General features: G+C 63.9%; 4 protein-coding genes across 8 annotated transcripts; 3 read left to right on the forward strand and 1 right to left on the reverse strand.

The window, feature by feature from the left end:
• Positions 1-1152: 1152 nt before the first annotated feature.
• On the reverse strand, positions 1153-6995 carry TMBIM1 (transmembrane BAX inhibitor motif containing 1). 3 transcript variants are annotated; one of them, XM_034061628.1, is made up of 12 exons: positions 6864-6995; positions 3785-4029; positions 3591-3673; positions 3442-3506; positions 3255-3308; positions 3067-3117; positions 2891-2930; positions 2711-2748; positions 2400-2487; positions 2192-2287; positions 1881-1934; positions 1639-1782 (listed from the first exon to the last, which is right to left on the reverse strand). In XM_034061628.1, exons 2-12 carry the CDS (start codon positions 3999-4001, stop codon positions 1639-1641), a joined length of 930 nt encoding a protein of 309 aa, XP_033917519.1. In that variant the 5' UTR covers positions 4002-4029; positions 6864-6995. The 3 variants fall into 3 exon arrangements, with proteins under 3 accessions (XP_030908887.2, XP_033917519.1, XP_033917520.1); XM_034061629.1 differs by having other exon boundaries at positions 6797-6918; XM_031053027.2 differs by lacking the exon at positions 6864-6995 and having other exon boundaries at positions 1153-1782; positions 3785-4001.
• A 363-nt stretch (positions 6996-7358) lies between these two features.
• Positions 7359-11319, forward strand: PNKD (PNKD metallo-beta-lactamase domain containing). Its single transcript, XM_034061627.1, has 9 exons — positions 7359-7517; positions 8654-8769; positions 8972-9084; positions 9332-9390; positions 9519-9611; positions 9851-10014; positions 10126-10212; positions 10299-10414; positions 10600-11319. The coding sequence occupies exons 1-9, from the start codon at positions 7483-7485 to the stop codon at positions 10771-10773; spliced, it is 957 nt and encodes a 318-aa protein (XP_033917518.1). The 5' UTR covers positions 7359-7482; the 3' UTR covers positions 10774-11319.
• A 292-nt stretch (positions 11320-11611) lies between these two features.
• Positions 11612-13998, forward strand: CATIP (ciliogenesis associated TTC17 interacting protein). Its single transcript, XM_005154077.3, has 9 exons — positions 11612-11686; positions 11910-12122; positions 12236-12291; positions 12577-12663; positions 12779-12949; positions 13093-13199; positions 13282-13361; positions 13461-13549; positions 13774-13998. Exons 1-9 carry the CDS (start codon positions 11629-11631, stop codon positions 13996-13998), a joined length of 1086 nt encoding a protein of 361 aa, XP_005154134.1. The 5' UTR covers positions 11612-11628.
• An 870-nt stretch (positions 13999-14868) lies between these two features.
• On the forward strand, positions 14869-21473 carry SLC11A1 (solute carrier family 11 member 1). Of its 3 annotated transcripts, XM_005154078.4 has the most exons (15): positions 14869-14980; positions 15539-15672; positions 16386-16508; positions 16787-16906; positions 17612-17718; positions 17811-17881; positions 17990-18057; positions 18192-18347; positions 18504-18662; positions 18836-18925; positions 19091-19210; positions 19677-19826; positions 19911-19984; positions 20666-20819; positions 20908-21473. In XM_005154078.4, exons 1-15 carry the CDS (start codon positions 14962-14964, stop codon positions 21016-21018), a joined length of 1656 nt encoding a protein of 551 aa, XP_005154135.1. In that variant the 5' UTR covers positions 14869-14961; the 3' UTR covers positions 21019-21473. The 3 variants fall into 3 exon arrangements, with proteins under 3 accessions (XP_005154135.1, XP_030909086.1, XP_030909085.1); XM_031053226.2 differs by lacking the exon at positions 14869-14980 and having other exon boundaries at positions 14997-15672; positions 19769-19826; XM_031053225.2 differs by lacking the exon at positions 14869-14980 and having other exon boundaries at positions 14998-15672.
• Positions 21474-23636: the final 2163 nt, after the last annotated feature.

The raw sequence follows: 23636 nt of genomic DNA on the forward strand, positions 1-23636 counted from the left end.
AGCCGGCCCGAGAGCCGGCCCGCTCCGGCAGCAGGAGGTCGTACAGCCGCGCCTCCCTGTCTAGCCCCGCCCTATAGCGCCCCCTGTCGCCGGGGTGGGGCGGGGCAGGGCTCCGGCTGGGCGCCCCACGCTGCCCCATAGTGCTCTGTCCATAACCCCTCTCTCCCCGCAGGGCTGCTGGTGGCAGCGGGACCAGCAGCGCGTAGTGCCCGGCCCCGGGGCTGCCTGTCCCCTCCTGGCACACGGCTCCTCAGGCAGAGCTGCCACCGGGCAGCGGGGGCACAGTCCGGCCCGGAGCCTCGCCGGGGGGGGCTCCCCGAGGGGGTGGAGTACATTCCCACCCGCAAGAAGGGCAAGAACCCGATGAAGCCGGTGGGGGTGGCCTGGTGAGTGGCTCGGGTGGTGGGATAAGCTCAGCATCAGGAGACTGTTGCTCTACAGGGCCTGGGGGGGGGGAACACAAGGGGTCATGGGGGGCTGCAGCGCTGAGCTGGGGGGTGTCCGTGCACCCAGAGTGGCACAGGGCACTTGTTTCCCACCAGGTCTCTCCATCTTCTGCCCCCTCTCTGTCCTGCAGGGCCATCGGATTGCCCTCTGGCATCATCCTCTTCCTCCTGGTGAAGCGGGAGGTGGACAAAAACCGCCTGGAGCAGCTCAAAATCCGCCAAAAGATGGTAGAAGCCACCCAGGGCGAGTACGAGTCGGAGCGATACAAGAGGGTGGCCAGGGGGGCATAGCCAGGCTGCCCCCACCCCGAGCCTGGCACTCCAAAGGGACTGGCCAAGGGGACACCAGCCCCACAGGACACACAGCACTGGCACCTGCACTCCCTGTCCAGCCCATGGGGTGGTTATGGGGCTGGATAGGGACAAATAAACATCATCCCTCATGAGTGGATCAGCTCCTTGCCCCTGCAGTTACTGCCTCAGTGCTCAGCCCCAGCCCTGCCTGCTCCCCTGCTCTGGGAGAGGAACCCAGCTGCTCTGCAGCCAGGTGGAGGAGTACAGGCCAGGGAGGGAGGCCAGCTCTGCGCAGCTTGACCTTGGTTTGTCCATCCCAAAGCAGGGTTTGTGCTGCCCAGAGCCGCAGCCCCCGCAGAGGCTGCCTGCAGGGTTCTGGGGCAGTCCCCACGCCAGTGACACTGGGACAGTCTGCAAAATTAAAGTGTTTTATTTAGCAAGTGCAACTTCATCCACGGCCACAGCTGCAGGGCCCCGGCGACATGAGCTCTGCCATGAGTCCCACCGCAGGGTTCCCCCCCTGCCTGCGCTGGGCACTGGCACAGCTTGGGAATGGGGCATGGCCTGAGCCACGTTTAAGGCACAGAGTGAATGACACCAACCGGGCTCTCCCAGAAATATCCCAAAACAATCCCAGTGCTGCTGCGAGCTCCCTGAGCCCAGGCAGGACCGTGGCACTCTGCTACCAGCTCGGCACCGCCGGCATGTCCTTGGCAAGCAGTGCTAAGACTGGGCACTGCCTGAAGGCTCGTGGGGGTGGGTCAAGGGAAGCCCTTTCCTTAGCAGTCTATGGGTAGGGATGCCAAAGCGTTAGGAGTCGCGGTAAGTGGCCGTATCCTGTACAGAGGCCAGAGAAAGGGGTGCGGGGCAGCAGGGTGGGGACAGGAGGGGTCCCAGGCTAATCACGGCCCACGATCTGCAGGATGAAGGTGAAGATGTAGATGATGTCGGTGTAGATGGTGAGGGCACCGTAGATGTACTCCTCAGGGCTTAATGTGTTCTTCCTGTTCCCCAGCACAAGTTGGGTGTCATAGGCAAGGAACTGGAGTGGGGCAGAGAGCGTTAGGCAAGTTCCAAGGCAGGGTTCCCCCCCCCCAGTCCCTGCCTGACGCCCTCTGCCCACCCCAGCCATCAACTCACCAGGGTGAAGGCAATGGCGCCGATGGCTGCATACAGCATGTGGAGCCAGGGGACCTGTGCAGGGAGGGGGACACGGGCAGGGTGAGCCTAGCAGGCAGTGGGCAAGGCAGGGCATGTCCTGCCCGCACCCGGATCCAAGGAGCTGCTGCTGACGCCAACCCACCCTCTCCCTGCGGGCAAGCTGCCTGTGCCATGGCCAGCACCACACCCTGCTTCCCTCAAAGTGGGGCACCCAAACCCCCCTGCCAGCCCTGCGGACGCCCCACCGGGAACACCCACAGCACCCCACAGGCCCTCTGCCCCCCACTCACATATTTGAAGGAGAGGACGATGGCAGTGACGATTCCAGTCACCATGACCACAATGCCCAGCACACAGAAGAGCCCCGGACACGATGTAAAATCAACCTTACAAGGAAGGGGACACACACGTAAGTCACAGAAGAGCCCAGGGTGTCCTCACCACCTGGCTCCCTGTGCCTGACCCCACCACCAGGGCAGGGCACATCCCTCTCCTTGCCTTGGTCTGGAAGCAGAAGATGGTGACAATGATGGCCACGATGGCGGTGATCAGCATGGCAATGAGGACAGCATTGGTCCGGTACATGCTGCAAATGGAGGAGACAACCAGAGTCACCACAGCTTTGGCATCCCCCTCCTAGGGGGTTCTGGTGATCCTCCCAGCCCCAATCCTGGACAGGGACCCTGCTGTCCCCAAACCCCAGGGGATCAAAGTGTCCCCTGGCTCCCAGCAGCCTCTCATTTGAGCCAGCTGCATCATGCAGGACAAGAGGGAGCCCAGCTCCTGTCACCACAGGGCCCAGGGCATACCTGGCAATTGTCCCCGTCATCAGCCCCATGGCCAGCGTCTGCAGGAGAGGAGAAGGGTGAGCTCAGGGGGTGAGCAGCCCCATAGAGTGCAGCAGTTCCTGGCTGCCCCCACCTATCCCCCTATCCCTCCCAGTCCACATGGGGGCACCACCAGCAACCCCCAAACCCTATCCCACTCACAAAGATGCTCAGCAGGATGATGTTCCAGGGAAAGCGTCTCCTGTGGATGAAACCAGGGTAGGGAGGTCAGCTGGTGACAGTGGCCATGTTGTGCCCCCCTGTTCCCGATGCCCTGGAGACTGCCCCCCTACATCCACACCCTGTCAGTGCAGTGGTCCCAGCCACCACCAACTCACCGGGGACCCTGGCAGCAGGCGAGCACCAAGTAGGTCACCAGGAACACAGCACTGCAGAGACAGAGGATGGGTGTCAACCCTGTGATCCCGCCACCAGGACCCCCGGGGCTGGAGGCTGTGATTGTGGGGTGCCAGCTGCTGCAGAGCACCCCAGGATGGGGGGTATGAGGCAGCAAACCCCTACTCACTATGAGGCATAGTAGATGGCGACATTCCTCTGGACGAAGGAGCGGACAGGGTGGCTGTGGGATAGGAGGGACGAGTGTCAGGGAAGGGGGTTCAGGAACTACTGTCCCCTTAGGACCCCCCCCAGAGGACAAAGGGCCAGGAACCCCCCCTCTTCAGGGCAAAGCTAAGGAGGGACCCTCCACTCACACAAAGGTGAATACGGCGATGATCCCCACCGTCACCAGGAGCTGCAAGGAGATGATAGCATAGACCTGCAAGAGAGGGGGGATCAGCACCTCGCTCCCACCCTAACAGATGCCCCCCCCAATGGGTGCCCCCAGCCCTGCAGGACTTGCCTTGCGGATGAAGGTGTGCCGGACTTTCCTGTCATCCCAGTCAGCCGATTGGAATGGGGAGCCATCCCCCATGCCATTGTCACCTGCGGTGAGGGACACCATCAGCACCAGGGTCAGCCGTGCAGTCCCCCCCCAGCACCCCTGTTCCTAGTCCCCCCTTCGCCCCCAAAGAACCCCAAGATGCCCCCACTTACCAAACCGCATGGGCATGGTGGGCATTGCCAACCCCGGCTGGGGGTACCCCCCTGGTTGTGCGTACCCGCCTGGTGCAGGGTATCCCCCAGGCTGTGGGTGGTAACCCCCGGGCTGTGGGTACCCCCCATAGTGGGGGGGCTGGGGGTACCCGGCTGGGGGTGGGGGGTAGAGGGGGTTCTTGTCATCATAGGCAGGGGGTGCACTGGGCTGCGCCATGCTGGCTCCCTGCGTCTCCCACAGGCACCTGGAGGGGAGAAAAGATGGGGGAGTTCTTAGCACAGGTCCCCCCCCCAGGCAGGATGTACCCCTGGCAAGTGGAGCCGCAGGGACACAGGGGACAGTGGAGCCGCAAAACCTCCCCCTCCCACTTTAACAGAGGCTTCTAATTAATAAGGGTGAGTTGACCTCAACAACAGTGGGTCAATGAGACGTGCGGGATGTCCCCACGCCACCCCATTCCTGTGTCCTGAGTCCCCAGCGCCCACGGCAGTGGCAGCCACGGGCAGGGCATGGCCACGCGATGATTCAAGACGCTGCAGCAAGAGGGGACGTGACCTCTGTGGCTGCCGGAGCCCACCATGCCATTGCCGGGGGTAGGAGCACATACACTCTGCACCATGCCCGGGCTGGTCTCTGGCTCCTGGTGGCAACGCGCTGGGGACAAACAGCGTCACCCTGCCTTACCCTGATCCCACCTGTGCAGACCCCACTGCTCTGCCTCCATTCCGGGGTGCCCCCACCCATCAGCCCCGTGGGTCACACAGCAGCTCCAGAACTCCAGAGTCCCCCCAGGGGTTACAGGGACAAGTGTCACCTGCGTCACCTCGGACGGAGGTGGATGTGTCCCTGGGGTGCCAGGACCCCTCACCCCGGGGCTGAGCTCCCCTCCACCGCTGCACTGGGCCCCCATGCAGAGCCCCCAGCAGCCGAGAGCAGCCAGCCCAGGCCCAGGGCCAGCTCTGGGCCGGGTGCCGGGAGGAGGAGCAGGAGGAGGAAGAAGGCAGGATCACCAAACCCTGGAAAACAACAGCACTGCCAGGAACCAGTGCCAGGCCTGCCACCCCCCAGTGCTGGCAGTTGGGGATGCCCACACTGAGCCCCATACAGGAGCCAGAGCCCCCCACAACCTCCCCACACACAGCAGGGATGTGACCCCAGGACAAGTCCCCGGGAAGGGACAAGGATCCAACCAGGAACAGGCTGGGTGGGAATGGGTACTTCCTCCAGTGTGACACCAGCGCTTCCCGCAGCCAGGCTGGGCTGGGTGGGCCACAGTGCCAGGGCTCAGTGTCTGTCCCTCTGTCCCTCCCACCGTCTGTCTGTCCCAGCCACGCCATCTTTCGCCATCACGATGACAGCAGTACCAAAAATAACCATCGTGACAGTGACCAGTTGGGAAGTTTCACTTTCCCTGCCCTGTGGAGTCAGAATTGCACGCGGTGCCCCTTGGCACCACCTCGTCTGTGGGGTCAATGAGGACCTGAAACAGGGGCCTGACACCAGGAAAACCCCCATGACTGGCACCTGGTTAGGTGGGATCAGAGTGCCCAGGAGGGAACTCAGGAGAAAGTGGGCTGTATGCAGCCAGCACATGGCCATAGGGGCATCCCACCCTGTGCCCATGCCCGGCACCCCATGGCAGGCTCTGCTGCCTGCCCCAGCCCCTCCTGTCCCACCCCAGCGGGTGGCCTCGGGGATGGGGCAGGAACCAGCCTGACGGGTCCCTGCGGCCGCCGCACCCAGGGAGGCAGGCAGCAACCAGCACCCTCCCCAGGCCTCGGCACTGCGGGGCTCTGAAACCACAGGTTGCCAGCCACAGGGCCACCAGGGCCGGCTCGGTGGCCCCGCCATGACGTGCCGTCCCCAGGGACAGGGTGCTGCTCAGCACAGCACCATGACTCAGCACAGATAAGGCACATGTGGCAGGACCCAGGGAACAGGAGGCTGTCACCCCCAGCACAGCCCCATGAACAGCCAGGGCAGTGTCCCCAGCAGACACCCCGGTGTTTTGGCTAGGCTCAGGCCCCATCATCACCAGCTCCACAGGGAGCCTGGGTGCCAAAGGCCACCTTGTGGGAGGGCACCAAGGTTTGAGGAGGGGGTTAGGTCTTCCCGCTTTCCCCATGACTCCCCATGTTGAGGCTGCCTGGGAAAGCTGCTGACTTCCTAGAAGAGCCTGGAAGCTCCCACCAGGACGGTACAGCTTGGCACAGCATGGAGCTGCTGACAAGGGTGAGACACAGAGGACCTTGTGGTACAGCATGGCACGGCTTGGTTCAGGATGGCACAGCCTGGTACAGCACGGCCTGGCTTTGTACAGCACAACCCAACTTCGCCAGGCTCAGCCCAGCCCTGCTGAGCCAGAGGGTCCCAGTGCCACCTGAGCAGCGATCCCTGCTGCCTGCCCCCGTGCCACTGACGCAGGGCACGAGTTTGCCAGAGTTCAGCATCACCGCTGCCTCTCTGTACCCCACCCCAGTGCTTCCCACTGCGGGCGGGTACCCCACGGTGCCACACCATACCCTGCGGGCACAGACCCGTGCCCTCACCTCCTGAGACACCCCACCGGTCCGCAGGTTCACCCTCCACAGCTCAAAGGACGGTGCTTTCCCCTGAGCACCCCACACTGCACCCCGGTTTCCCCCTCACGTTATTCGGTGGGGGTGGGAAATCAGAACCAGCCCCACAGCGGGGTCCTGTCCGTGGGGTCCTGCCTTCCGTCCCTCCCGCGGCACCCCGGTCCGGACCAGCTCCCCCGCCGCGCCGAACCGCGACCCGAAATGTCCCCCAGCCTAGGGATGGGGGTGCAGGGGTCGCAGCACGGCACCGAGGTTCAGGGACCGGCCTCCCACCCTCACTGACACCCTCCGGGACACCGCCCCGCTGCCTGTGGCACCGGAAGGAGCCGGGACCGGGGGAGTGAAAGGGGACCCGCCAGGGGGAACCCGGCGGGGGGCAATCGGGGAAGGAGGGGGGGCACCACCAGGATAGGGTGGTCCCCCGTGTCTCACCCTTGTCAGCGGCCCTACGCGGGAACCGGGAGCGGCGGGGCTGTGGAGCGGAACCGGGGCACCCTACCTGCTGCGCACTGCTCCGCCGGGCGGCGGCCGCGACCAGCCGGGACGGGGCGGACGGAGCGGACGGAGCGGACGGGGCGGGGGCAGACACCGCCCGCCCTCCCGCCTGCCGCGCCCCCTCTCGGCAGCTCCGCGCTGCTGCGCCCCAGGGGCAGAGGAAGCGGAGAGATGGGGGCGCTCCCTGGGGCGGACCTAGCTAAACCCCCCGCCCCGAACAGGGCCCCAGCCGCACCCCCGGCATCTCTGACGTCACATCAGGACCCCCCCTTTTCTACGCAGTGACGTCACTGGGGGCCACCGCTGGGAAACCCCTCCTCGCAGCCGTTGAAGCGGCCGTTGTGCTCCTTCGTGTCCCCCCCCTCCAGGTTGCACGCGGCAGTGACGCGCCGTGACCAGCAGGAGGCGCGGCGCGAGCAATGGGCGTGGCCAGGATGGCGGCCGCGTGACGCACGTTGGGGGGCGTCGGTGGCGGCATGGCCGCTGGGCGGGGCGGGCGGCAGCCGGGCCATGGCCGCGCGGCGCTGCGGGCTCTGGCCGTTGGTGCTCGCCGGTTCGGGACCGCCTGCGTGCGCCGCTGCCTGCCCCTCTGCCGCCTCACCTGCCGCGCCGCTGCCTCGTTCATGGCCCTCGCCGGCCCGCTGCTGTTCCGCGTGGGGTGAGTGCCCGCCGCTCCCGTACCCCCCGCCTGGAGGAAGCTGCCGCTGCCCGCCTTTGTTCTGCCTCCGGGAGGAGCGGCCCGTCCGGCCTTGCTTGCGTGGAGTCCTCCTCGGGATGCACCGTGGCCAGCCCGGCGCGCTCCAGCACCGCTTGGGTGTTCGGCCCGCCCGACTGACGGGGATGAGGGCAGGCGGTGTCAGCCCGCTTACGGGGATGCTCCGCAGGGCCGGGAGTCAGCCATTGGCTCCCCAGCACTGTGATGATCCCCCTCGGACCTGGCACCCCATCCCGGGGCTCCTTCCCTATGGTCTAATCATTAACCCACCCGGTGTCCCCGCCGTGGCCTTGCTGCCCATGCTGGCAGGAGTTCCTGGCTTCGGGCTCCCAACCCCCACGGCCGCAGGGAGGCCTGGCTCCTGCCAGGATCCCTTCCCGGTGTACCTGCCGGTGCCAGCGTGGAGGATGTGGCCATCAGGGGCATGCCCTTCGCCCGGGGAAGGGCTTTGCAGCCCTGGTCTTTGCATGTCTTTCATGATACCGGTCTCTGTCTCCAGCCCCAAAATGCTGCTGTATAAATGGGGCTTTCCCCGAGTCCCCACTCCATGTCTGTTGCACCCCTGCGTAGAAATGCTGCGGGAGCATTTCTTGCTTCCCGTTTCCTCGGCCTGTTTTTCTCCCTCCTCCCTCTTCCCCAGGGCCATAGCACCCAGAGGAGGCCCTCGGAGTGGGGTCAGCCCTGGGCACGGCCCCCCCACAGCGCTGAGGGAAGGGAAGGGCAGCTGGGGATACTCAGTAGCCAGAGCGTGGCTGCAGGCAAAGCTGTGGGGCTCCATCCCTTCGTGGTGAGCAGAGCCATCCTGCACAGATGGACGGACAGACAGACACCTCTGCTGTGATGCCTTCCCACCCCCCTTCCCGGTCCTTGCTACCCGTAGCAATTTCAGGGAAACCAACTCTGCCCTCTGCAGATGCAGGGCAGGAAAGTGAGAAGGACACCACTTCCATCCCATAAGGTGTGAAAGTGACCTTGTACGTGTCCCCCGTGGGGGGTCCCGGCCGAGGCAGCAGTCCTGTCACTGAATGAGCCCCCTGGGGGTGCTGTGGGTTAATTCCAGGGGTGTCTGCCCTCCCCAGGTACAGCCTATACACCCGCACAAGGCTGGGCTACCTCTTCTATCAGCGGCAGGTGAGGAAGGCCAGGGAGCGGTACCCACACGGCCACTCCGTGTCCCAGCCATGCTGCTTCCCCGGTGAGTCCTGCTGAGACACCCCGCGTGGCCCTGCCATGTCCCCCAGCACTGGCACTGTGGGGCAGGAAGGGGTTTCTGTTGCCACATTGCCCAAAGCGTGTTTAACTGAAAACTGGATTTAAGCCACAGGCAGTTTGGCCTGCCCACCAAGTCTTTCCCACATGGGGATCATGCCTTGAAGTGTGTCTGTCGTGCCCCACAGGGGTGAAAATCCTGCCCATTCCCGTGCTTTCCAACAACTACAGCTACCTGGTCATCGACACCAGCTCCAGCCGTGCAGCTGCCATCGACCCCTCTGACCCACTGGCTGTGCAGGTGAGGTCCCTGCAGCCCCCCCCGACCTGCTGCTTGCGTGTCCCTGCTCGAGGGGGGTGGCGTGTCTCTGGCTTTTCTGAGGACAAAGGGGTTCAAATGTGTTCCTCATCTGCAGTCCTTGATGCCTGAGGCAAGGCTGGAGGGTGGCAGGGCTCATCCTCAGCTGGGGAGCCTGGAGTGTTTAGGGAGAGACTGGTACTTAGGGTTTTGTGTACCTCCCTAATCACTTTGTCCCCCCCATTCCCAGGCTGCCATTGAAAAAGAGGGGGTGATGCTGGAGGCCATATTCTGCACCCACAAACACTGGTAAGAGGGGACACTGAGTCAGTGGCTGCTGTGGAGGGTGCCGCAGCTGAGGTGAACCCCATCCCAGCCCTGGTTGGAGAGGGATATGGGGGGGACACGTTCAGGGGCACTGATCTCCCTGTCTGCAGGGACCACAGTGGGGGGAACGCGGAGCTCTGCCAGCAGCACAGCTCCTGCAAGGTGTATGGCAGCGCCCTTGATTCCATCCCAGACCTTACCAAGTAAGTCCTGTACCCCCCCCCCAGCACTCCTGTAAATTGGGGGGGGAGGGGCTTCACCCCTCTGTCTGCTCCGCCCACCAGTCCATCCCCCAGATACCACATTGCCCCTTTTGTGGTCGGAGACCTGGCACGTTCACAGCACTGGTGCACCAGGGAAGGGTTGCATTGGGAGGTGATGGCTTTGAGGTGCTGGGGAGGGGACACAATACCCTGACGGTGCACCCCTGTGCCCGGAGCAGCCCGCTTACAGACAGGGAGAAGGTGAGCGTGGGCTGCCTGACCTTCCAGGCGCTTGCCACGCCTGGCCACACCGTGGGCCATATGGTATACGTGCTGGATGGGGAGCCTTTTGGCGGCCCCCCCTGCCTCTTCTCTGGGGACCTCCTCTTCCTCTCTGGCTGCGGTGAGTGTGCCTGACCTCATTCCGGGTTGATAGCTGGTTCCTACCCGGGGAAGAGCTTGGGGGGACCCCCCAGTCCTTCCCCCCATGACAGGCAGTTGCATGGGGGTCCAGGCAGGCTGTTTGAGGGCTCCGCTGAGACCATGCTCACCTCCCTGGACTTGGCCATGGGCTTGGGTGAGGACACACTGCTGTGGCCAGGTGAGTATGGCAGAGCCATTGGTGTTCCCTTAGCTCCTGCTGGGGAGCTGGTTGGGGGGTAATGCTGGAGGGTATGGGATCCACAGGCCATGAGTATGCACTGGAGTGCCTGACCTTCGCCAGCCTCCTGGAGCTGGACAACCCTGCGCTGGACCAGAAGTGGCGGTGGGTGATGCAGCAGCGCCAGGAGAAGAGAATCACGGTGAGACCAGGGGGTCCCTGACTGCACCCCTCCAGCCCCCAAGCCCCTCACAGGGTTCCCCCTCACCTCTCTTACATGGCAGGTGCCATAGGGGAAGGGAGGGCTGGGGAAGATGTCCTGGCTCCCTGATGGGGGTGCTGCCTCCAGCGGGGGGCTGAGCCGCTGCCCCCCTCTTTGCCCTGCAGTGCCCCTCCACACTGGGGGAGGAGCAGACCTACAACCCCTTCCTGCGGACCCATCGGCCGGAGCTGCACGCAGCGCTGGGGCTGCAGCAAGGTGCGGGGGAGCACCCGAGTGCCTTCCGTGCCCGTGTCCTCAAGGAGGTGCGGCGGCGCAAGGACCTCTACAAAGCCCCTTAGTCACCCCCTGCCCGGGCCCCCTTTCCATGGGTCTGGTGCTGCTCTGGCACGGGGAGCCCAAGACCTTGTGGTTTGTTTTGCTGTGAATCTCCCTCCTGGGGTGCAGTGTTTGCAGGGGTGTGGGGGAAGAGTGGACACCCCAATGTGGGAACCCCATAACTGATCCCAGCCTTTGTTCCCCCAGACTTGGGGGTCACCAGCTGTTACACAGAATCACCTTGATCCCCTTTGTGGGGGTCTGTAGCCCCCCACCCGCCTGCTGGGGCTGTAGCAATGGCGCCAAGGGCTTTTCCTAACCCTACCCTAACTTTTTGGAAGCCCCCAGTTCCTCCCCCAGCACTCAGCCTCCCCCTGGCAGCTCCCACTGCTGTGCATCTCCTCGGGGGGGAGCTGGGATGGGCAGCCCAGTACTACCTCCAGCCAAGGGGCTTTTCCCCAGCACCCCATGTTTGGGGCCATGGGGCCACACTGGCTGGGAGGGGGGATTACTGCTGTACTGGGGACTAGAGTGTGTCGTCCCGTCCCCCAAATAAAAGACTAAGTCTATTTGATAGGGTTACACCTATTTGGTCTTATCCCTCCGCGGCCCCTTTAAGAGCCGGGGGGGGAGGGGGGGGAGGGGGCAGGCCGTTGCTATAGAGACCGCTGAGGCGTCGCTGGAGTGGGCCCCTGGGCCCGGCGCGCAGGTCTGGGGCTGGGGACGGTGTTGCGGGCTGCTATGGGGCCGGGGGGAGGATGTGGGTTCCAGGAGCCCGGGGGGGGGGGGTCACATGTGGGCACTGGGGTGTGACGCGGGCTGGGGGCACACGCTGCCCCTCACCCGGCGGTCCGGTAGCAGGAGCCCCCCGGCGAGGCATGGAGCCACCCCCCGACTGCCCGCAGGAGACCCCAGCCAAGTTCCTGAACCTCATCGGTGCGTGCCCACAGCCCACAGCCGGTTCCCGGGGGTCCTCGGGGCAGGGTGGACACACACACACACACGGGACCGGGTCCATTGGGAGTGGGATGGCTTGGGGGGCATGGACCGGGCAAGTGGTGAGGGGCTGGGCCCAGCCTGCTTGGAGGGGAAGGGGAGGCTGAGGCGGGAGGTGCCTGGGCAGGCTCCCTCGGGGCAGGGTGACGGTTCCTCCGGGCAGGGCCGGGGGAGCTGCAGCGCTGTCTGTTCACCGAGACGCTGGACGTGGTGGCGGCTGAGGCCCAGCCCGGGGACGTGGCATGGGGCCAGTGGTGGGTGTCAGCCCGCTGGGCACCGTACGAGCGGGTGGGGGAGCCGGTGCGGAGTTGCCTCCTGGTGCAGGCCGGGTGCCGCCGCAGGCAGGACGGGGTGCCAGCCTCCAGCAGCCTCACAGGTGAGGTGGGGCGCAGTGTGGGGTGTCTCCCTGCATCCCAAGGGGTGGAGCATCCCCATCCCACCGGCCCCCGGGGCTGAAATGATGGTCTGAGTGTGGCTCTGCTTTGCCAGCCTATGTGACCCCGGAGATGGAGACCCTGGAGCAGGAGGAGCAGGAGTGCCTGGAGGTGACTGGGGTGGTGGTGGCATGTCCCCTTTCCCTGTGTGCTGGGATGAGCTCTGCAGCAATGCCCTCTTGGAAGCTGCACTCCACACAGTGTCACTGCTCCGACATCATCTCTGTTCTGACACCATGGTCCCCATCCCCTGCTCTGGGTGTCAGCTGGGACAGGAAGCTTCTTACAATCCATCTGGTGTGGCATCCTGATTGAAAGTGGTGCTGGGGTGTGCCACCTCAGAGATGGGGTTCCCTGGCTCTATCCTCTTTCCTATGCGCCCCACCCCTCTCACAGCACAGACCATACCCTGTACGGAGGAGGACCCACATGGTGAGGCACCAGCATGGGATGACTGTCACAAAGACCCTGCAGGAGGGAGAGGTGAGGTTGGGGATGGAGTGTCTCTCCCCTCTGCCCCCCAGATGCCTCCGGGGGTGCTGTGCCTGGGGACAGTGGGGCTGTGGCTGTCCCATGAGGTGGCTGGGTCTCTCTGCAGGCAGAGCCACAGTACTGGAACTTCATCTATAGCCGGGCAGAGCTGCAGGGACTGCTGCTGGAGGGTGCCAACCTCCTGCTGCTGCGGGTGCTGGCGTGCCGGCGGGAGGTGCCTCCTGGCCTCGTCTTCCCGACCATCAACACCGAGGGCCAGCTCTGCACCGCCAGCTACGTGAGCCGCCGTCCTGGGGAGCCCGTGGGATGGGGCTGTGCTCAGGCTGGGAGTGCCAGGGTGGGAGGTGGGAGTGTGGCTGACAGCCAGCACCGAGGTTGTGTCCCCGGGGGCAGGGGTGACCCCTGGCTGTGCCCCCGCAGCGTGCCCTGGGTGTCCCGCCGCAGGCAGAGGTGTTTGTGATCGAGCGAGCCGTGCACGGCGGCGCGGGCGCCTCCACCGCCTGGCAGAGCAGCTTCCTCCCTAGCGGGTACGGACGGGGCAGGTGCTGCCGGGGCACCCCCAGCCCCGCGGGGACGCAGGTGGGGCGTCACTGGCTCTTCCCCTCGCAGGCGGTTGGCACGGCTGGTGCAGGTCGGCAGCCCGATGGTGATGCGTCTGCAGGATGAGCCTGTCCCTGCTACAGAGAAAGGTACTGAAGAGGCAGGCAGAGGCTCCCCAGCACAGACAACCCTTGCCTGCTGTCTGGCAGCCAAATAGCGAATACCCTGCCCTGCCTTCCTGCTTCCAGGTGGAGTCGTGCCCCAGTCACCCTTCCCAAAGCAGCCCCTGGACTGGGAGGAGGACATCCAGCTCTTCTCCTGGTTCCTGGACAGAAAGGTGAGATAGGGAGACATGGTGACAGGGGGACATGGGGTTGTGCCTCAGCCCAGCAGGGTCACCCCTGAGGTGCCCAGGGGTTGGGAAGGGGGGAAGCAGAGTGGCCAGCATCCTTCCCAGAACCTTCTCAAGTCTGGGAAGGGACCCAGGAACCCTGCCCCCCCCGCCACAGCGCTCTGGAGGGGACATCGGTGCCCCTGCCCACCCCGGCCACTCCACCGCAGGGGGAGCTGCAAGAGTCCCACACTGCCTACATCCAGCAGCACCCCGAGCTCCAGGTACTCCTGTCTGACTTCCTCCTGGCCCTGCTCCTGCAGCAGCCCGAAGACCCCACCTCATTTGCTGCTGAATTCTTTGCCCCCAAGGAGCCTCCTGAAACCCCTTTTACATCCTCTAGGGCTGCCAACCCCAGCCCCTCACCTCCCCAGCCTGGCACTAACAGGGAATAAAGCTGTAAGCGCTGCCTGTCCAGACTTGTTTGCTTTGGGGAAACTGAGGCACGAGGAGTGCAGGGGGTGCTGAGGTGTGTGCACACCAGTCTCAGGAAGACCCTGTCCCCCTCCCAGCTGTTCTAGCCCTTGCCTGGGGGAAGGCATCTGAGGCAGATCCTGGAGCAGGGCCAGGCTCTCCTCCCTGTGCCCATCACCACATCTCCCTGGGGGCAGACCCCGATGTCCTCCTCTCTGTGGGACACAGCCTGGCTGGCAGAGGGGTGCCCTGGAGAAGCAGCCAGTACTACCCAAGCACCCATGGTACACCCAGACTGCTCCCCTCCCACCTCCCCAGCCACGAGGGTTTCTAGGCATGGGATGCCCTGCTTTTGTGGGTACAGCCTGACCTGCAACAACACTGATCACTCCATCATTGGGGTCAAGGTCCCCAGCCTGATGGTGGTGTGAGCACCCTGTGCTGCAGAGCCTGCAGCTGAGTGTGCATTTTGACCTCCTCACATGCTTGTGCAACACAGGCCTGCTTCCTCCTCTCTCCCACTCCTCCAGCCTTTCCCCTACTCCCACGGATCAAGCCGTCCCCATGCTGTGGGACATGATACCCTGTTCCCACAGCCATCCAAGGAGCAGGACCCCTGGCGTGAGATGGTGACACCTAAGCGTGCTCCCATACCCCTGTGTGCCCCATGCTGGGATGTGTGGATGTACGACAAGGGGGAAGGGAAGCACTGGGTGCACTGCTGCTGGCACAGGATGGGGGAACTGAGACCATGCACATTCATAGCACCCAGCCCCCACCAGGCAGGGCCTCTTTCCCAGCCCAGGATAGCGGGTAGGGAAAGAACACTTCCTGCTCCTCCTCCTCGGGGAGGGAGAGAGTAGGAGGGCAACTGGGGGAGCCTTTAAAAGCTGGGCACAGGGATTGCACCCAGGATTGAGATCAGGCCCGGATCAGGCCCAGCCATGGCATCACTGGAGCCAGGTGAGCCCCATGACACTTGGATCCCCCTGGGTCTTCTTTCCTCCCCTACAGCCCCTACAGGAGCCCTCGTTCTGTCCTGCTCTCCACCCCCACCCCCCAGTGGGTGTGGGGTATCCTGGCTTCCCCATCTGCCCATCCTCTGCTCCCCCACACCCATCTGTGATTCACCCATGCCCCTAGGAAATGGGGGCCGGGGTGTCTGGGACCAGTACCAGCCTCTTGTCCCCACTCCATGCCCACCCAGCATCAGAACACAGATCAGGGTCCCCTCCTGTCCCTCCTGCCCAGAAATGCACTTGGCTTTTGAGTTGGTGAAGATTGGTCTGGGATCAGGAACTTTTAGGGACACGTGAGCTGGAGGCAACACCTGACAGCTTCTGACCACATAGGCCACCCTCACAGCTGCCCTGTAAAAATGGGGTTCATCCCTTATGGGGCTTACTGGGCATGGGCAGGTAGGACCACGGGGCTGCCAGCCAGGTAGGCTGCCACTCTTGTCCCCGTGGTGGGCTGCCACCTCTCCTCCTTCTCTTCCTCGCTCCCCACCTCTCCCCCCAGGCCTCACAGGGTCCCTGAACCAGGGCCAAGCCCAGACTTACGGCACCAGCATGAGCCCGGTGGCCCCACAGCACCCTGGCACTCTGGACCAGACCTACCTGGATGAACGCATCAGCATCCCCAAGGGTGGTGGGGTAGGTGCTGCCAGGCTGGTACCTCCATCTGAGTGTGGGCAGAGACTGAGCAAGGGCTTAGGACCACAGGGAGCTGGAGGTGGGGAGGCAGAGGGAGTGGGAGACATACATGGGATGTACTCTGTGGACCTCAGTGACCCCAGACCATGCTCAGGCAAATTACAGCCCCAGGGTGAACGTTTCCACGCTTAAAGGTTTCCAGATTGGGAAACTGAGGCAAGGAGTGAGGTGCTACCCAGCCACAGGCATCACCCCGTTGCTCACACACCACCCGTACCCAGCCCAGTGAGGATGCCCCTGGCTGTCTGTGTCACACCAGCCCTCCCCATCCGGTCCTGGGGGATGAAAGGGAGAAGGGGAAGAATCGGGGCTTTCCCCACCAGGAGGGATGGTGAAAGCAGGGCTTGGCAGCAGGATCCCATGAGATGCAATAAACGGTGCTTGACAGCCCAGAAACACCCTGCACATCACTGTCCAACCTGTCCCTGGGTGGGATGAGGATCTTGCTGTCCCCCTGGCACTGCTGCTAACAGAGGGGATGGGGGTGGCAGTTCCCTTCCCAGAGCAGAGGAGAGAAACCTCCCATATGCGAAATGCACCCGTGCGGGCAGCACCGGCCTTCCTAGCACTGTGCTAAAGGGCACCGGGAGTGCAAATGGGAAATCCTGGTTTCGAACGGGAACTGTTTGCTCTGATCTGTTGCCTCTTCCCAGCCCGGTTTCAGCTTTAGGAAGCTCTGGGCTTTCACTGGTCCCGGCTTCCTCATGAGCATCGCCTACCTGGACCCAGGCAACGTGGAGTCAGACCTGCAGTGCGGGGCTGTGGCGGGGTTCAAGGTGAGCCCTGGGCCTCCCCAGCCTGGGGTCAGGAAGCAGCCGGGGCTTTCACAACTTTTCCTGTGCCAACGGCTGCCCAGCCCCATGGCGAGCCCCATGGCTTCCCCTGTATGGGAAGCGGGAACAGGGGGGATGGGGTGGGGGGATGGGGGCGGCTGTGGCCCTTGGTCCAGGCAGAGGGCTCCTGGGCTGACTGGTCCCATGCCCTTGCTGGGAGCCCCGGGTGGCCACATCCCACCGGGTGCCCAGCTCCTGCTGCCTCCCTCCTGCCCCCCCAGCTGCTGTGGGTGCTGCTGTGGGCCACCATCCTGGGGCTGCTGTGCCAGCGCTTGGCCATCCGGCTAGGAGTGGTGACTGGGAAGGACCTGGGTGAGATCTGCTACCTCTATTACCCAAAGGTGAGCACCACAGGGAGCCCCTCGGGGTCATTGCCTGGGGGGACTCCACTCTCAGGCTAGTGATGATCCTGGCAGGATGGAGAGGGACAGGAAGATGCTGTGAGGGCTCACCTCTCCCAGGGACTCCCCAGAGCTCTTCCAGCCCCAGTACCCTCTATCTAGCACCCACACCCCTCCTGCAGCACGAGGGGTGAGGGGAGGAGGCAGCTGCCTCAGTGTCCTGGTCCAATGTGGGAACACAGGAGTGCGTCCTCTGGGGGGTTAGCCCTGGCGTCACAGCAGCAACGCGCAGCAGGGACGCAGGGCGAGCCTGGGCGTGCTGGTGCAGGAGGATGGAGGGGCTCTGGCAGGTGGGGAGCTAGGGATCCAGTCTAGATGGCAGGATCCTGATGGGGGGAAATGAGCAAGGAGATGATGGCTGAACGACAGGTCCCCACAAGGATAGCTGGATACATCCCTCTGCCCTGTCTGGACATGATGTCCAGACATGATGTCCAGACAGCTGAGTCCTATTCTCAGCTCCCACTGGGGCAAGGATGGGGAGGGGGTGCAGGCTGTGACTGAGGATCCATCTTGCACCCTAAGATTGTGTCATGGAAGAGGTTGCTGCTTTGGACAGGGGTCCCCACCCTGGACATTGTGCCAGCTTGCCTAGGGTCAAGCCATGCTGTGTGCTCAAGCACCTCAATGCCCCGGTCCCCCCAGGTGCCCCGTGTACTGCTGTGGCTCATGATCGAGATTGCCATCATCGGCTCTGACATGCAGGAGGTGATCGGGACAGCCATCGCCTTCAGCCTGCTCTCGGCTGGCCGGTGAGCTGTCCCATGGGGAACCCCCAGCCTCCCCTGTGGTCCCACTCCACTGAGGGGCATGTGTCTAACAGGCCACCCTTGCCATCCTGCAGCATCCCCCTCTGGGGTGGGGTCCTCATCACCATCGTGGACACCCTCTTCTTCCTCTTCCTCGACAAGTATGGTGGGTGCCGGGCAGGGGGGATGAGGGGATGCTCACCCGCGCAGCCCTGGTGCCCATGTGGCACTGGTGTGCCTGCCTCTGTCCCACCGCATCTCTTAACCCCTCTAGGGCTCCGCAAACTGGAGGCTTTCTTTGGCCTCCTCATCACCATCATGGCCCTGACTTTTGGCTACGAGGTGAAAGTGGGAGCTGGGGACACGCTTGTCCCTGCAGGGCACTGGCAGGGGACCCCTGTGGTGCATCGCCACTGGCACTGGCCTGCAGTAGTGGTGGTGGGTAGCTCACAGTGCTCCTTCCCACCGGTTCCCAGTACGTGATGGTGAGGCCAGGGCAGGTGGAGGTCCTGAAAGGCATTTTCCTGCCGTACTGTCCGGGCTGCGGGAGAGAGGAGCTGCTCCAGGCTGTGGGCATCGTTGGCGCCATCATTATGCCCCATAACATCTTCCTCCACTCCTCCCTGGTCAAGGTGAGACCAAGGCACTGCAATGGGCACTGCCACGGGCACTGCCACACGGGGTGTCTCAGGGGACACTTTGTGGGGACCAGCCAGTCCTGGCTCGTCCAGAACATCCTCATCCAGGACAGGGATGCTCAGCTGACCCTGTGGCACCCATGTACCCAGACACGGGACATCGACCGGTCCAAGAAGGAGGCAGTGCAAGAGGCCAACATGTATTTCCTGACTGAATCCTGCCTGGCGCTCTTCATCTCCTTTCTTATCAACCTCTTCGTCATGGCTGTTTTTGGTGAGGCTTTCTACCACCAGCGGAACGAGGATGTGGTGAGTGTCCAGCACAGGGAGGTGTTTGCTTTGCTAGGCTGTGTAAACAGGCAGGGTGAGCATCCCTTGAAAAGTGGGTGTCCTCATCCCCTGAGACACAGTGTATGAGAGGTCCTGTGTCTGTGGGGGCTACTGGGTGGCCATCATGCTTGTGCCCACTGTGTGCATTGCAGCACAACAAGTGCATCAACAGCAGTGTCAGCCGCTACGCCAACATCTTCCCCACCAACAACGAGACGGTCTCTGTGGATATCTACCAGGGGGTGAGTGGCTTCAGGCTGTGCCCCACAGGCATCTGTACCTATCTGGGGGACACAGTGCTTCCCTGGGGCTGGGGGCTGCAGTGACCCTGCTGGAAGGCTGGGAGCTGATGGGGGTGCCTGGGGTGGGGGATGCTTTGGGGTCCCCATGGGAGTTTTCCCATACAGGGTGTCATCCTGGGCTGCTATTTTGGGGCAGTGGCACTGTACATCTGGGCCATCGGGATCCTGGCAGCGGGACAGAGCTCCACCATGACCGGGACCTATGCGGGGCAGTTCGTCATGGAGGTGAGGGACGGGGTGCTGGGATGCTGGCCCTTGGACCACGGGGAGCAGCTAGGGGGGACCACGGGCTATTTGGCAGAGGGAATTGCCCTCCATTCCTTCAGGGAGCTGGGCATGGAGCACTGCCCACCCGGTGGGCGCAGCTTGCTGGCATCAAGGGCCCCCGGAGGTGGGATGGGGACAGTGCCCACCCACTGCCGCGCATGGCTGCCCCCAGCCCCTGTGACACCCTGGCAGAGGCACCCTGTGAGTGCCCCACACATTCCCTCAGTGAGATCTTTGGCTTAATGAGCTGGAGCTGACATCTAGCGGGGCCCAGCAGCGCTGCAAGGGCCCGTTCGGCGCCCTGCTACGGGCGAGGGAGCGACGGGCACCACGTTCCTCCGAGCAGGGTCTGGGGGGAGGGCGCACTGGGCTGGGGCCCCAGGCACGGTGAAGGGCGAGGGCGCAGGTTTCGCCGTGTCCCCAGGGCTTCCTGCAGCTCCGCTGGTCCCGCTTCGCCCGGGTGCTCTTCACCCGCTCCTTCGCCATCCTGCCCACTGTCTTTGTGGCCGCCTTCAGGGATGTCAGCCACCTCACAGGCATGAACGACCTGCTCAACGTCCTGCAGAGCATCCTGGTAAGGGCGGGGGGGAGGGGCATCACCTGCCCCCCAACACCCCAGCCTGGTGGCTGTGTCCCCCTCACCCCCCCTCTCTTCCAGCTGCCCTTTGCTGTCCTGCCCGTCCTCACCTTCACCAGCCTGCGCCCGCTCATGCAGGACTTCACCAATGGCCTGTGAGTGCCAGGGCGGGGGGACGCACGGAGTGGGGGGGTTCCAGCTGCAGGCACCCTCCCTTTGGCCCATCCTTGCCCCCCAAACCATGCCATGGGGGCAGTTGTTGTGTGGGCACTGGGAGAGGATGTTCATTCCCACCAGCCCAGGGCAGCCAGAGCAGGTATCAGATACTAGGAAAATTAGATCCTAATTAGAGATCAGGAAAAATTCTTCACTGTGTGGGCAGTGAGAGTGGCACAGGTTGCCCAGAGAAGTTGTGGCTGCCTCATCCCTGGCAGTGTTCAGGGCCAGCTTGGACGGGGCTTGGAGCAACCTGGTCTAGTGAAAGGTGTGGGCATGGGGGTTAGAACTAGATGATCTTTAAAGTTGCTACCAACCGAAACCATTCTATGACAGACCCCATAACTGATCTCTCCATCCTCACCCCAATGCCATGGCCAGCCCCCTTGGGCATTCCTGGGTGCTTAGCATCCCTCTGGCACTGCCAGCCCTGCATTTGGAGGGGGGACAAAGCCCATGCGCGGAGCCCCAGATCAGGGATGTAGTATGGCTGTGGGGTGCAGAGATGGCCCGTTTGTGGTCTTGCTCACCTACAAACCCAGGTCTCCCAGACTGATGTACCTGGTGGCACATGGGGTGGGTGCTCTGCCCCTGTGCTGATGCTCGCTCCCTGCCCGCAGCCCAGGGAAGGTGCTGATGACTCTCATCACTGGGCTGGTCTGTGCCATCAATGTCTACTTCGTGGTGGACTTTCTGCCCACGCTGCGGGGCCTGGGCTACTACATCCCCCTGAGCCTGCTGTTGGTCGCCTACGTGGTCTTCATCACCTACCTGGTAGGGCTGGAACCGTGGGAAGGGGCAGCCGGGTGGGGAACAGCGTCCCCCGTGGGTGCCCACAGACCTGCCCTTTTTGCACCCCCAGATCTGGACATGCAGCATCGCACACGGAGCCCGGTTCCTGGCCGGGGGCCATCATGACCGGTTCAGCTTCGGCGTCTCCCTCGACCCACGGCCGCTGGCTGGGACACAGTGACAGACCCCGTTCCTGCCTCCCTGCCCAGCACAGCCCCCCCGCACTGATTTGATGCCACACCAAGCCCCGGGCTGATGTCCTGGCTGGATATGCTCCCATCCACGAACTGGTTAAGAGCCGGGGAACCCTTTCCCCAAGTTTTTAAACTCCCCCTGCTCCCACCCCAATCCAGGCGTGCTGGTCCAAGCTGGATGCGGGATGGGGACAGTGGGAAGTGGCCCAGCCCTTGGAACAGAAGCTTCAGTGAATGAGCCGCCCCGGCTCATTAGTGCCGGGAACCGCCGGCCGCCGGGACCGCTAATTACAGCCCCGGACCGCTAACCAACCCTCACCGCCAGCCGACGGCAAGGCCAGCCCCAGGGAGCGGAGGCCTCCAGACCCACTGCCCGGCACCGGCCGCAGCCCCGGACCGGAGCCCCACAGGAGGGTCCTAAACTCGGGAGGGGCAGCTGATAAACGGCGTGCTTGTGACCTGCCGTCTGCCTCCCCGCTGCTGCGCGCCTGGGGCGGGGACCGCCACGGCCCCCCCCATAGCCCGAGCCGGGTGCTTTGCCCACGCTTGGGGGTGGATAGACCGGGGAGCGAGAGCTCAGCCCCCGCTGCCTGCATCCCCCCGGGGGCAGCGGGAAGGTGGGGGCGCCTCTCCGTGCTCTGCCCGCCCCGGATGCCCCGTTTCCCGCCTGCCGGCACCGCCGGATGCGGATGCGGGGCCGCTCGGGTCCCCTTGGGGGGACCGTCCTTCCCCCCGCTTCCCTCTGCCCCGCGCTCCGGGTGGGGGGAGTTCCACCGCCCTTCGCCCCCCGCCGCGGTCCGCACTTGCGAGACGCTCCCTGGCTGTTTCAAGGCTCCCCCCTCTCCCCAGCCCTCCCGCCCCCCCCGCCCTCCAAAATCCCGGCTTCTCAAACCACCCCGGCCAGGAGGTGGAGGGGGGAACTGGGAGGGCTGCACACACACACCCCCTATCTCCTTCCCTGAGCCCCCCCCCCCGTCGGGGAAGGGGACAACCCCCCCTCTCGGGGGCCGCGCTTGTTTATGTGAAGAATTTCCCCTTCCTTAAAAGGGCGATGCCACCCCGGGTGGGGCGGTGCCTCCCCCAGCCTCCGCGTTGGTCCGGCCTCGGGCTCCTCGAAGGAGGAGCCGAAGCGGTGGGGCCCACCGAGAGGCGGTGGTCGTGCCTTCCCCATCGAGTACAGCCGTCCCCAGCCCTGGCGAGGAGGAGCAGGGGGACACCGGTGCATGTGCCCGGGGCTGTAGAGCCGGGAGGGCTCGGGGCTGGGAGCTGAGCAGCGCAGGGACCAGCCCCACGGCACGGCTGGGAGTCTGGGGATGTTCTCAGGGCTGTTTGCGGGGATCGCTTTTCTCCACCCGGGACCCCAACCCGGGGGCTCTCAGTGCAGGTCCCGATATTTTTCTTCTCGGTGCTCACAGCTTCCTTTTGCTTATTCTGCCGCCCCTGGACGGGGACAACGTTGCCCTAAGCTCCTCAGCTGCCTTATCTGCACAAGCAGCAAAACTGGGAGTGATGCTCCAACCGCTGCCGGAGGCGTCGGGCCTGGAGACTTCGCTAATTGCGTTAATTAGAGGCCAGGCAGGGCCTGGTTGAACTGGGGTTGGTGCCTGCACATTGCTCATTGCTCAGGGAAGAGTTCAGCCAGAGGAATATCGTTTCTGGAGAGGGGCATGTGTGATCTCTGCTGCTGTTCCCATGGTGAGCAGTGTCCCTGGGCCCCGGGAGAGCCCGCTGGGATGAGGCCCGTGTCCTGCCCGGCTTCACCGGGGCTGAAGGAGCCGCACAGGTCCGCCTAGAAGAGAGAGTAGGGGAAGAAGCACAGCCTCATCCATTTTTCTCCTGCGTGGTCGGGGGCAGCTGTGGCCTGGGCAGGGGAACCGGCTCCCTCCTGCCTGGTGCTGTTCATGGAACAGGGAATCCAAGGCCTGGTCTCTCACTAGAGCAGGCAGCAGCGGTGGTAGAGTGAGTGTCCCTGTTCCCAGCAGCAGCCTGGGCTCTGCCTGGTTGTCTCGGGGTGTGAGGGGGTCCTGCAGAGCCTGAGACATGGGAGCTACAGGTATGAACCTACTTCTGCTTCCACAGTCTGCCTATTCCCGAAGCATCCCAATTCCTGATGCCAGAAACATTTCCCAGTGGGTTCATCTGTAGGTTACATGTCATGCTGCATTTGTACCCCACGCTGTCACGGAGGCAGGTCCTGTGTTCCAGGGGCTGCTCCCACAGCACGGGGAGAGACCCTGATCTGCTCCCCCTCCGACTAGAAAGGATGATCTCGGCCCCCCAAAGTTCCCAAAACCGCAGCTGGCAGAGGGGGAGAGGCTCCAGGCAAACTCAGACGGGGCATTTCCAAACTGCTTTCCCCGACCTCTTCATTCCCACGGGCAGCGCTGACAAAGGGAACAGCACCTCCTGCCACCGAGGTGGTGAGGTTTGGGGTGACCGGGACCGTGTGGAAACCTCCCTCCCGGTGCCTGCGGGCAACGGGGAACAAGGTGGGGGGGGAAGGGGCTGGGGAATGCCAGCACATGGGGGACTGGAGGGGACACGAGTGTCTCTTGAGAAGACTGTTGCATTCTTAAGCTCCCGCTAAAAGCTGCTCGTCGGGACC

The sequence above is a fragment of the Melopsittacus undulatus genome, chromosome 4, assembly GCF_012275295.1.
Source record: "Melopsittacus undulatus isolate bMelUnd1 chromosome 4, bMelUnd1.mat.Z, whole genome shotgun sequence".
Lineage (NCBI taxonomy): Eukaryota > Metazoa > Chordata > Aves > Psittaciformes > Psittaculidae > Melopsittacus > Melopsittacus undulatus.

Bases quoted from the DNA above. Each gene is read 5' to 3' on its own strand.
- TMBIM1 (XM_031053027.2), bottom strand. From the start codon at position 4,001: ATGGCGCAGCCCAGTGCACCCCCTGCCTATGATGACAAGAACCCCCTC. The intron at 2,931-3,066 runs GTGAGTTGGTGG...TTTCATCCACAG, and splicing joins GCCTGCTGCCAGGGTCCCCG to GAGACGCTTTCCCTGGAACA. The intron at 2,749-2,890 runs GTGAGTGGGATA...CCTCTCCTGCAG, and splicing joins TCATCCTGCTGAGCATCTTT to ACGCTGGCCATGGGGCTGAT.
- CATIP (XM_005154077.3), top strand. From the start codon at position 11,629: ATGGAGCCACCCCCCGACTGCCCGCAGGAGACCCCAGCCAAGTTCCTG. The intron at 11,687-11,909 runs GTGCGTGCCCAC...TCCTCCGGGCAG, and splicing joins CAAGTTCCTGAACCTCATCG to GGCCGGGGGAGCTGCAGCGC. The intron at 13,362-13,460 runs GTACTGAAGAGG...TCCTGCTTCCAG, and splicing joins TGTCCCTGCTACAGAGAAAG to GTGGAGTCGTGCCCCAGTCA.
- SLC11A1 (XM_031053225.2), top strand. From the start codon at position 15,412: ATGGGGCTTACTGGGCATGGGCAGGTAGGACCACGGGGCTGCCAGCCA. The intron at 15,673-16,385 runs GTAGGTGCTGCC...GCCTCTTCCCAG, and splicing joins GCATCCCCAAGGGTGGTGGG to CCCGGTTTCAGCTTTAGGAA. The intron at 17,882-17,989 runs GTGGGTGCCGGG...TAACCCCTCTAG, and splicing joins CCTCTTCCTCGACAAGTATG to GGCTCCGCAAACTGGAGGCT.
- PNKD (XM_034061627.1), top strand. From the start codon at position 7,483: ATGGCCCTCGCCGGCCCGCTGCTGTTCCGCGTGGG. The intron at 7,518-8,653 runs GTGAGTGCCCGC...TGCCCTCCCCAG, and splicing joins CCGCTGCTGTTCCGCGTGGG to GTACAGCCTATACACCCGCA. The intron at 10,415-10,599 runs GTGAGACCAGGG...TTTGCCCTGCAG, and splicing joins GCCAGGAGAAGAGAATCACG to TGCCCCTCCACACTGGGGGA.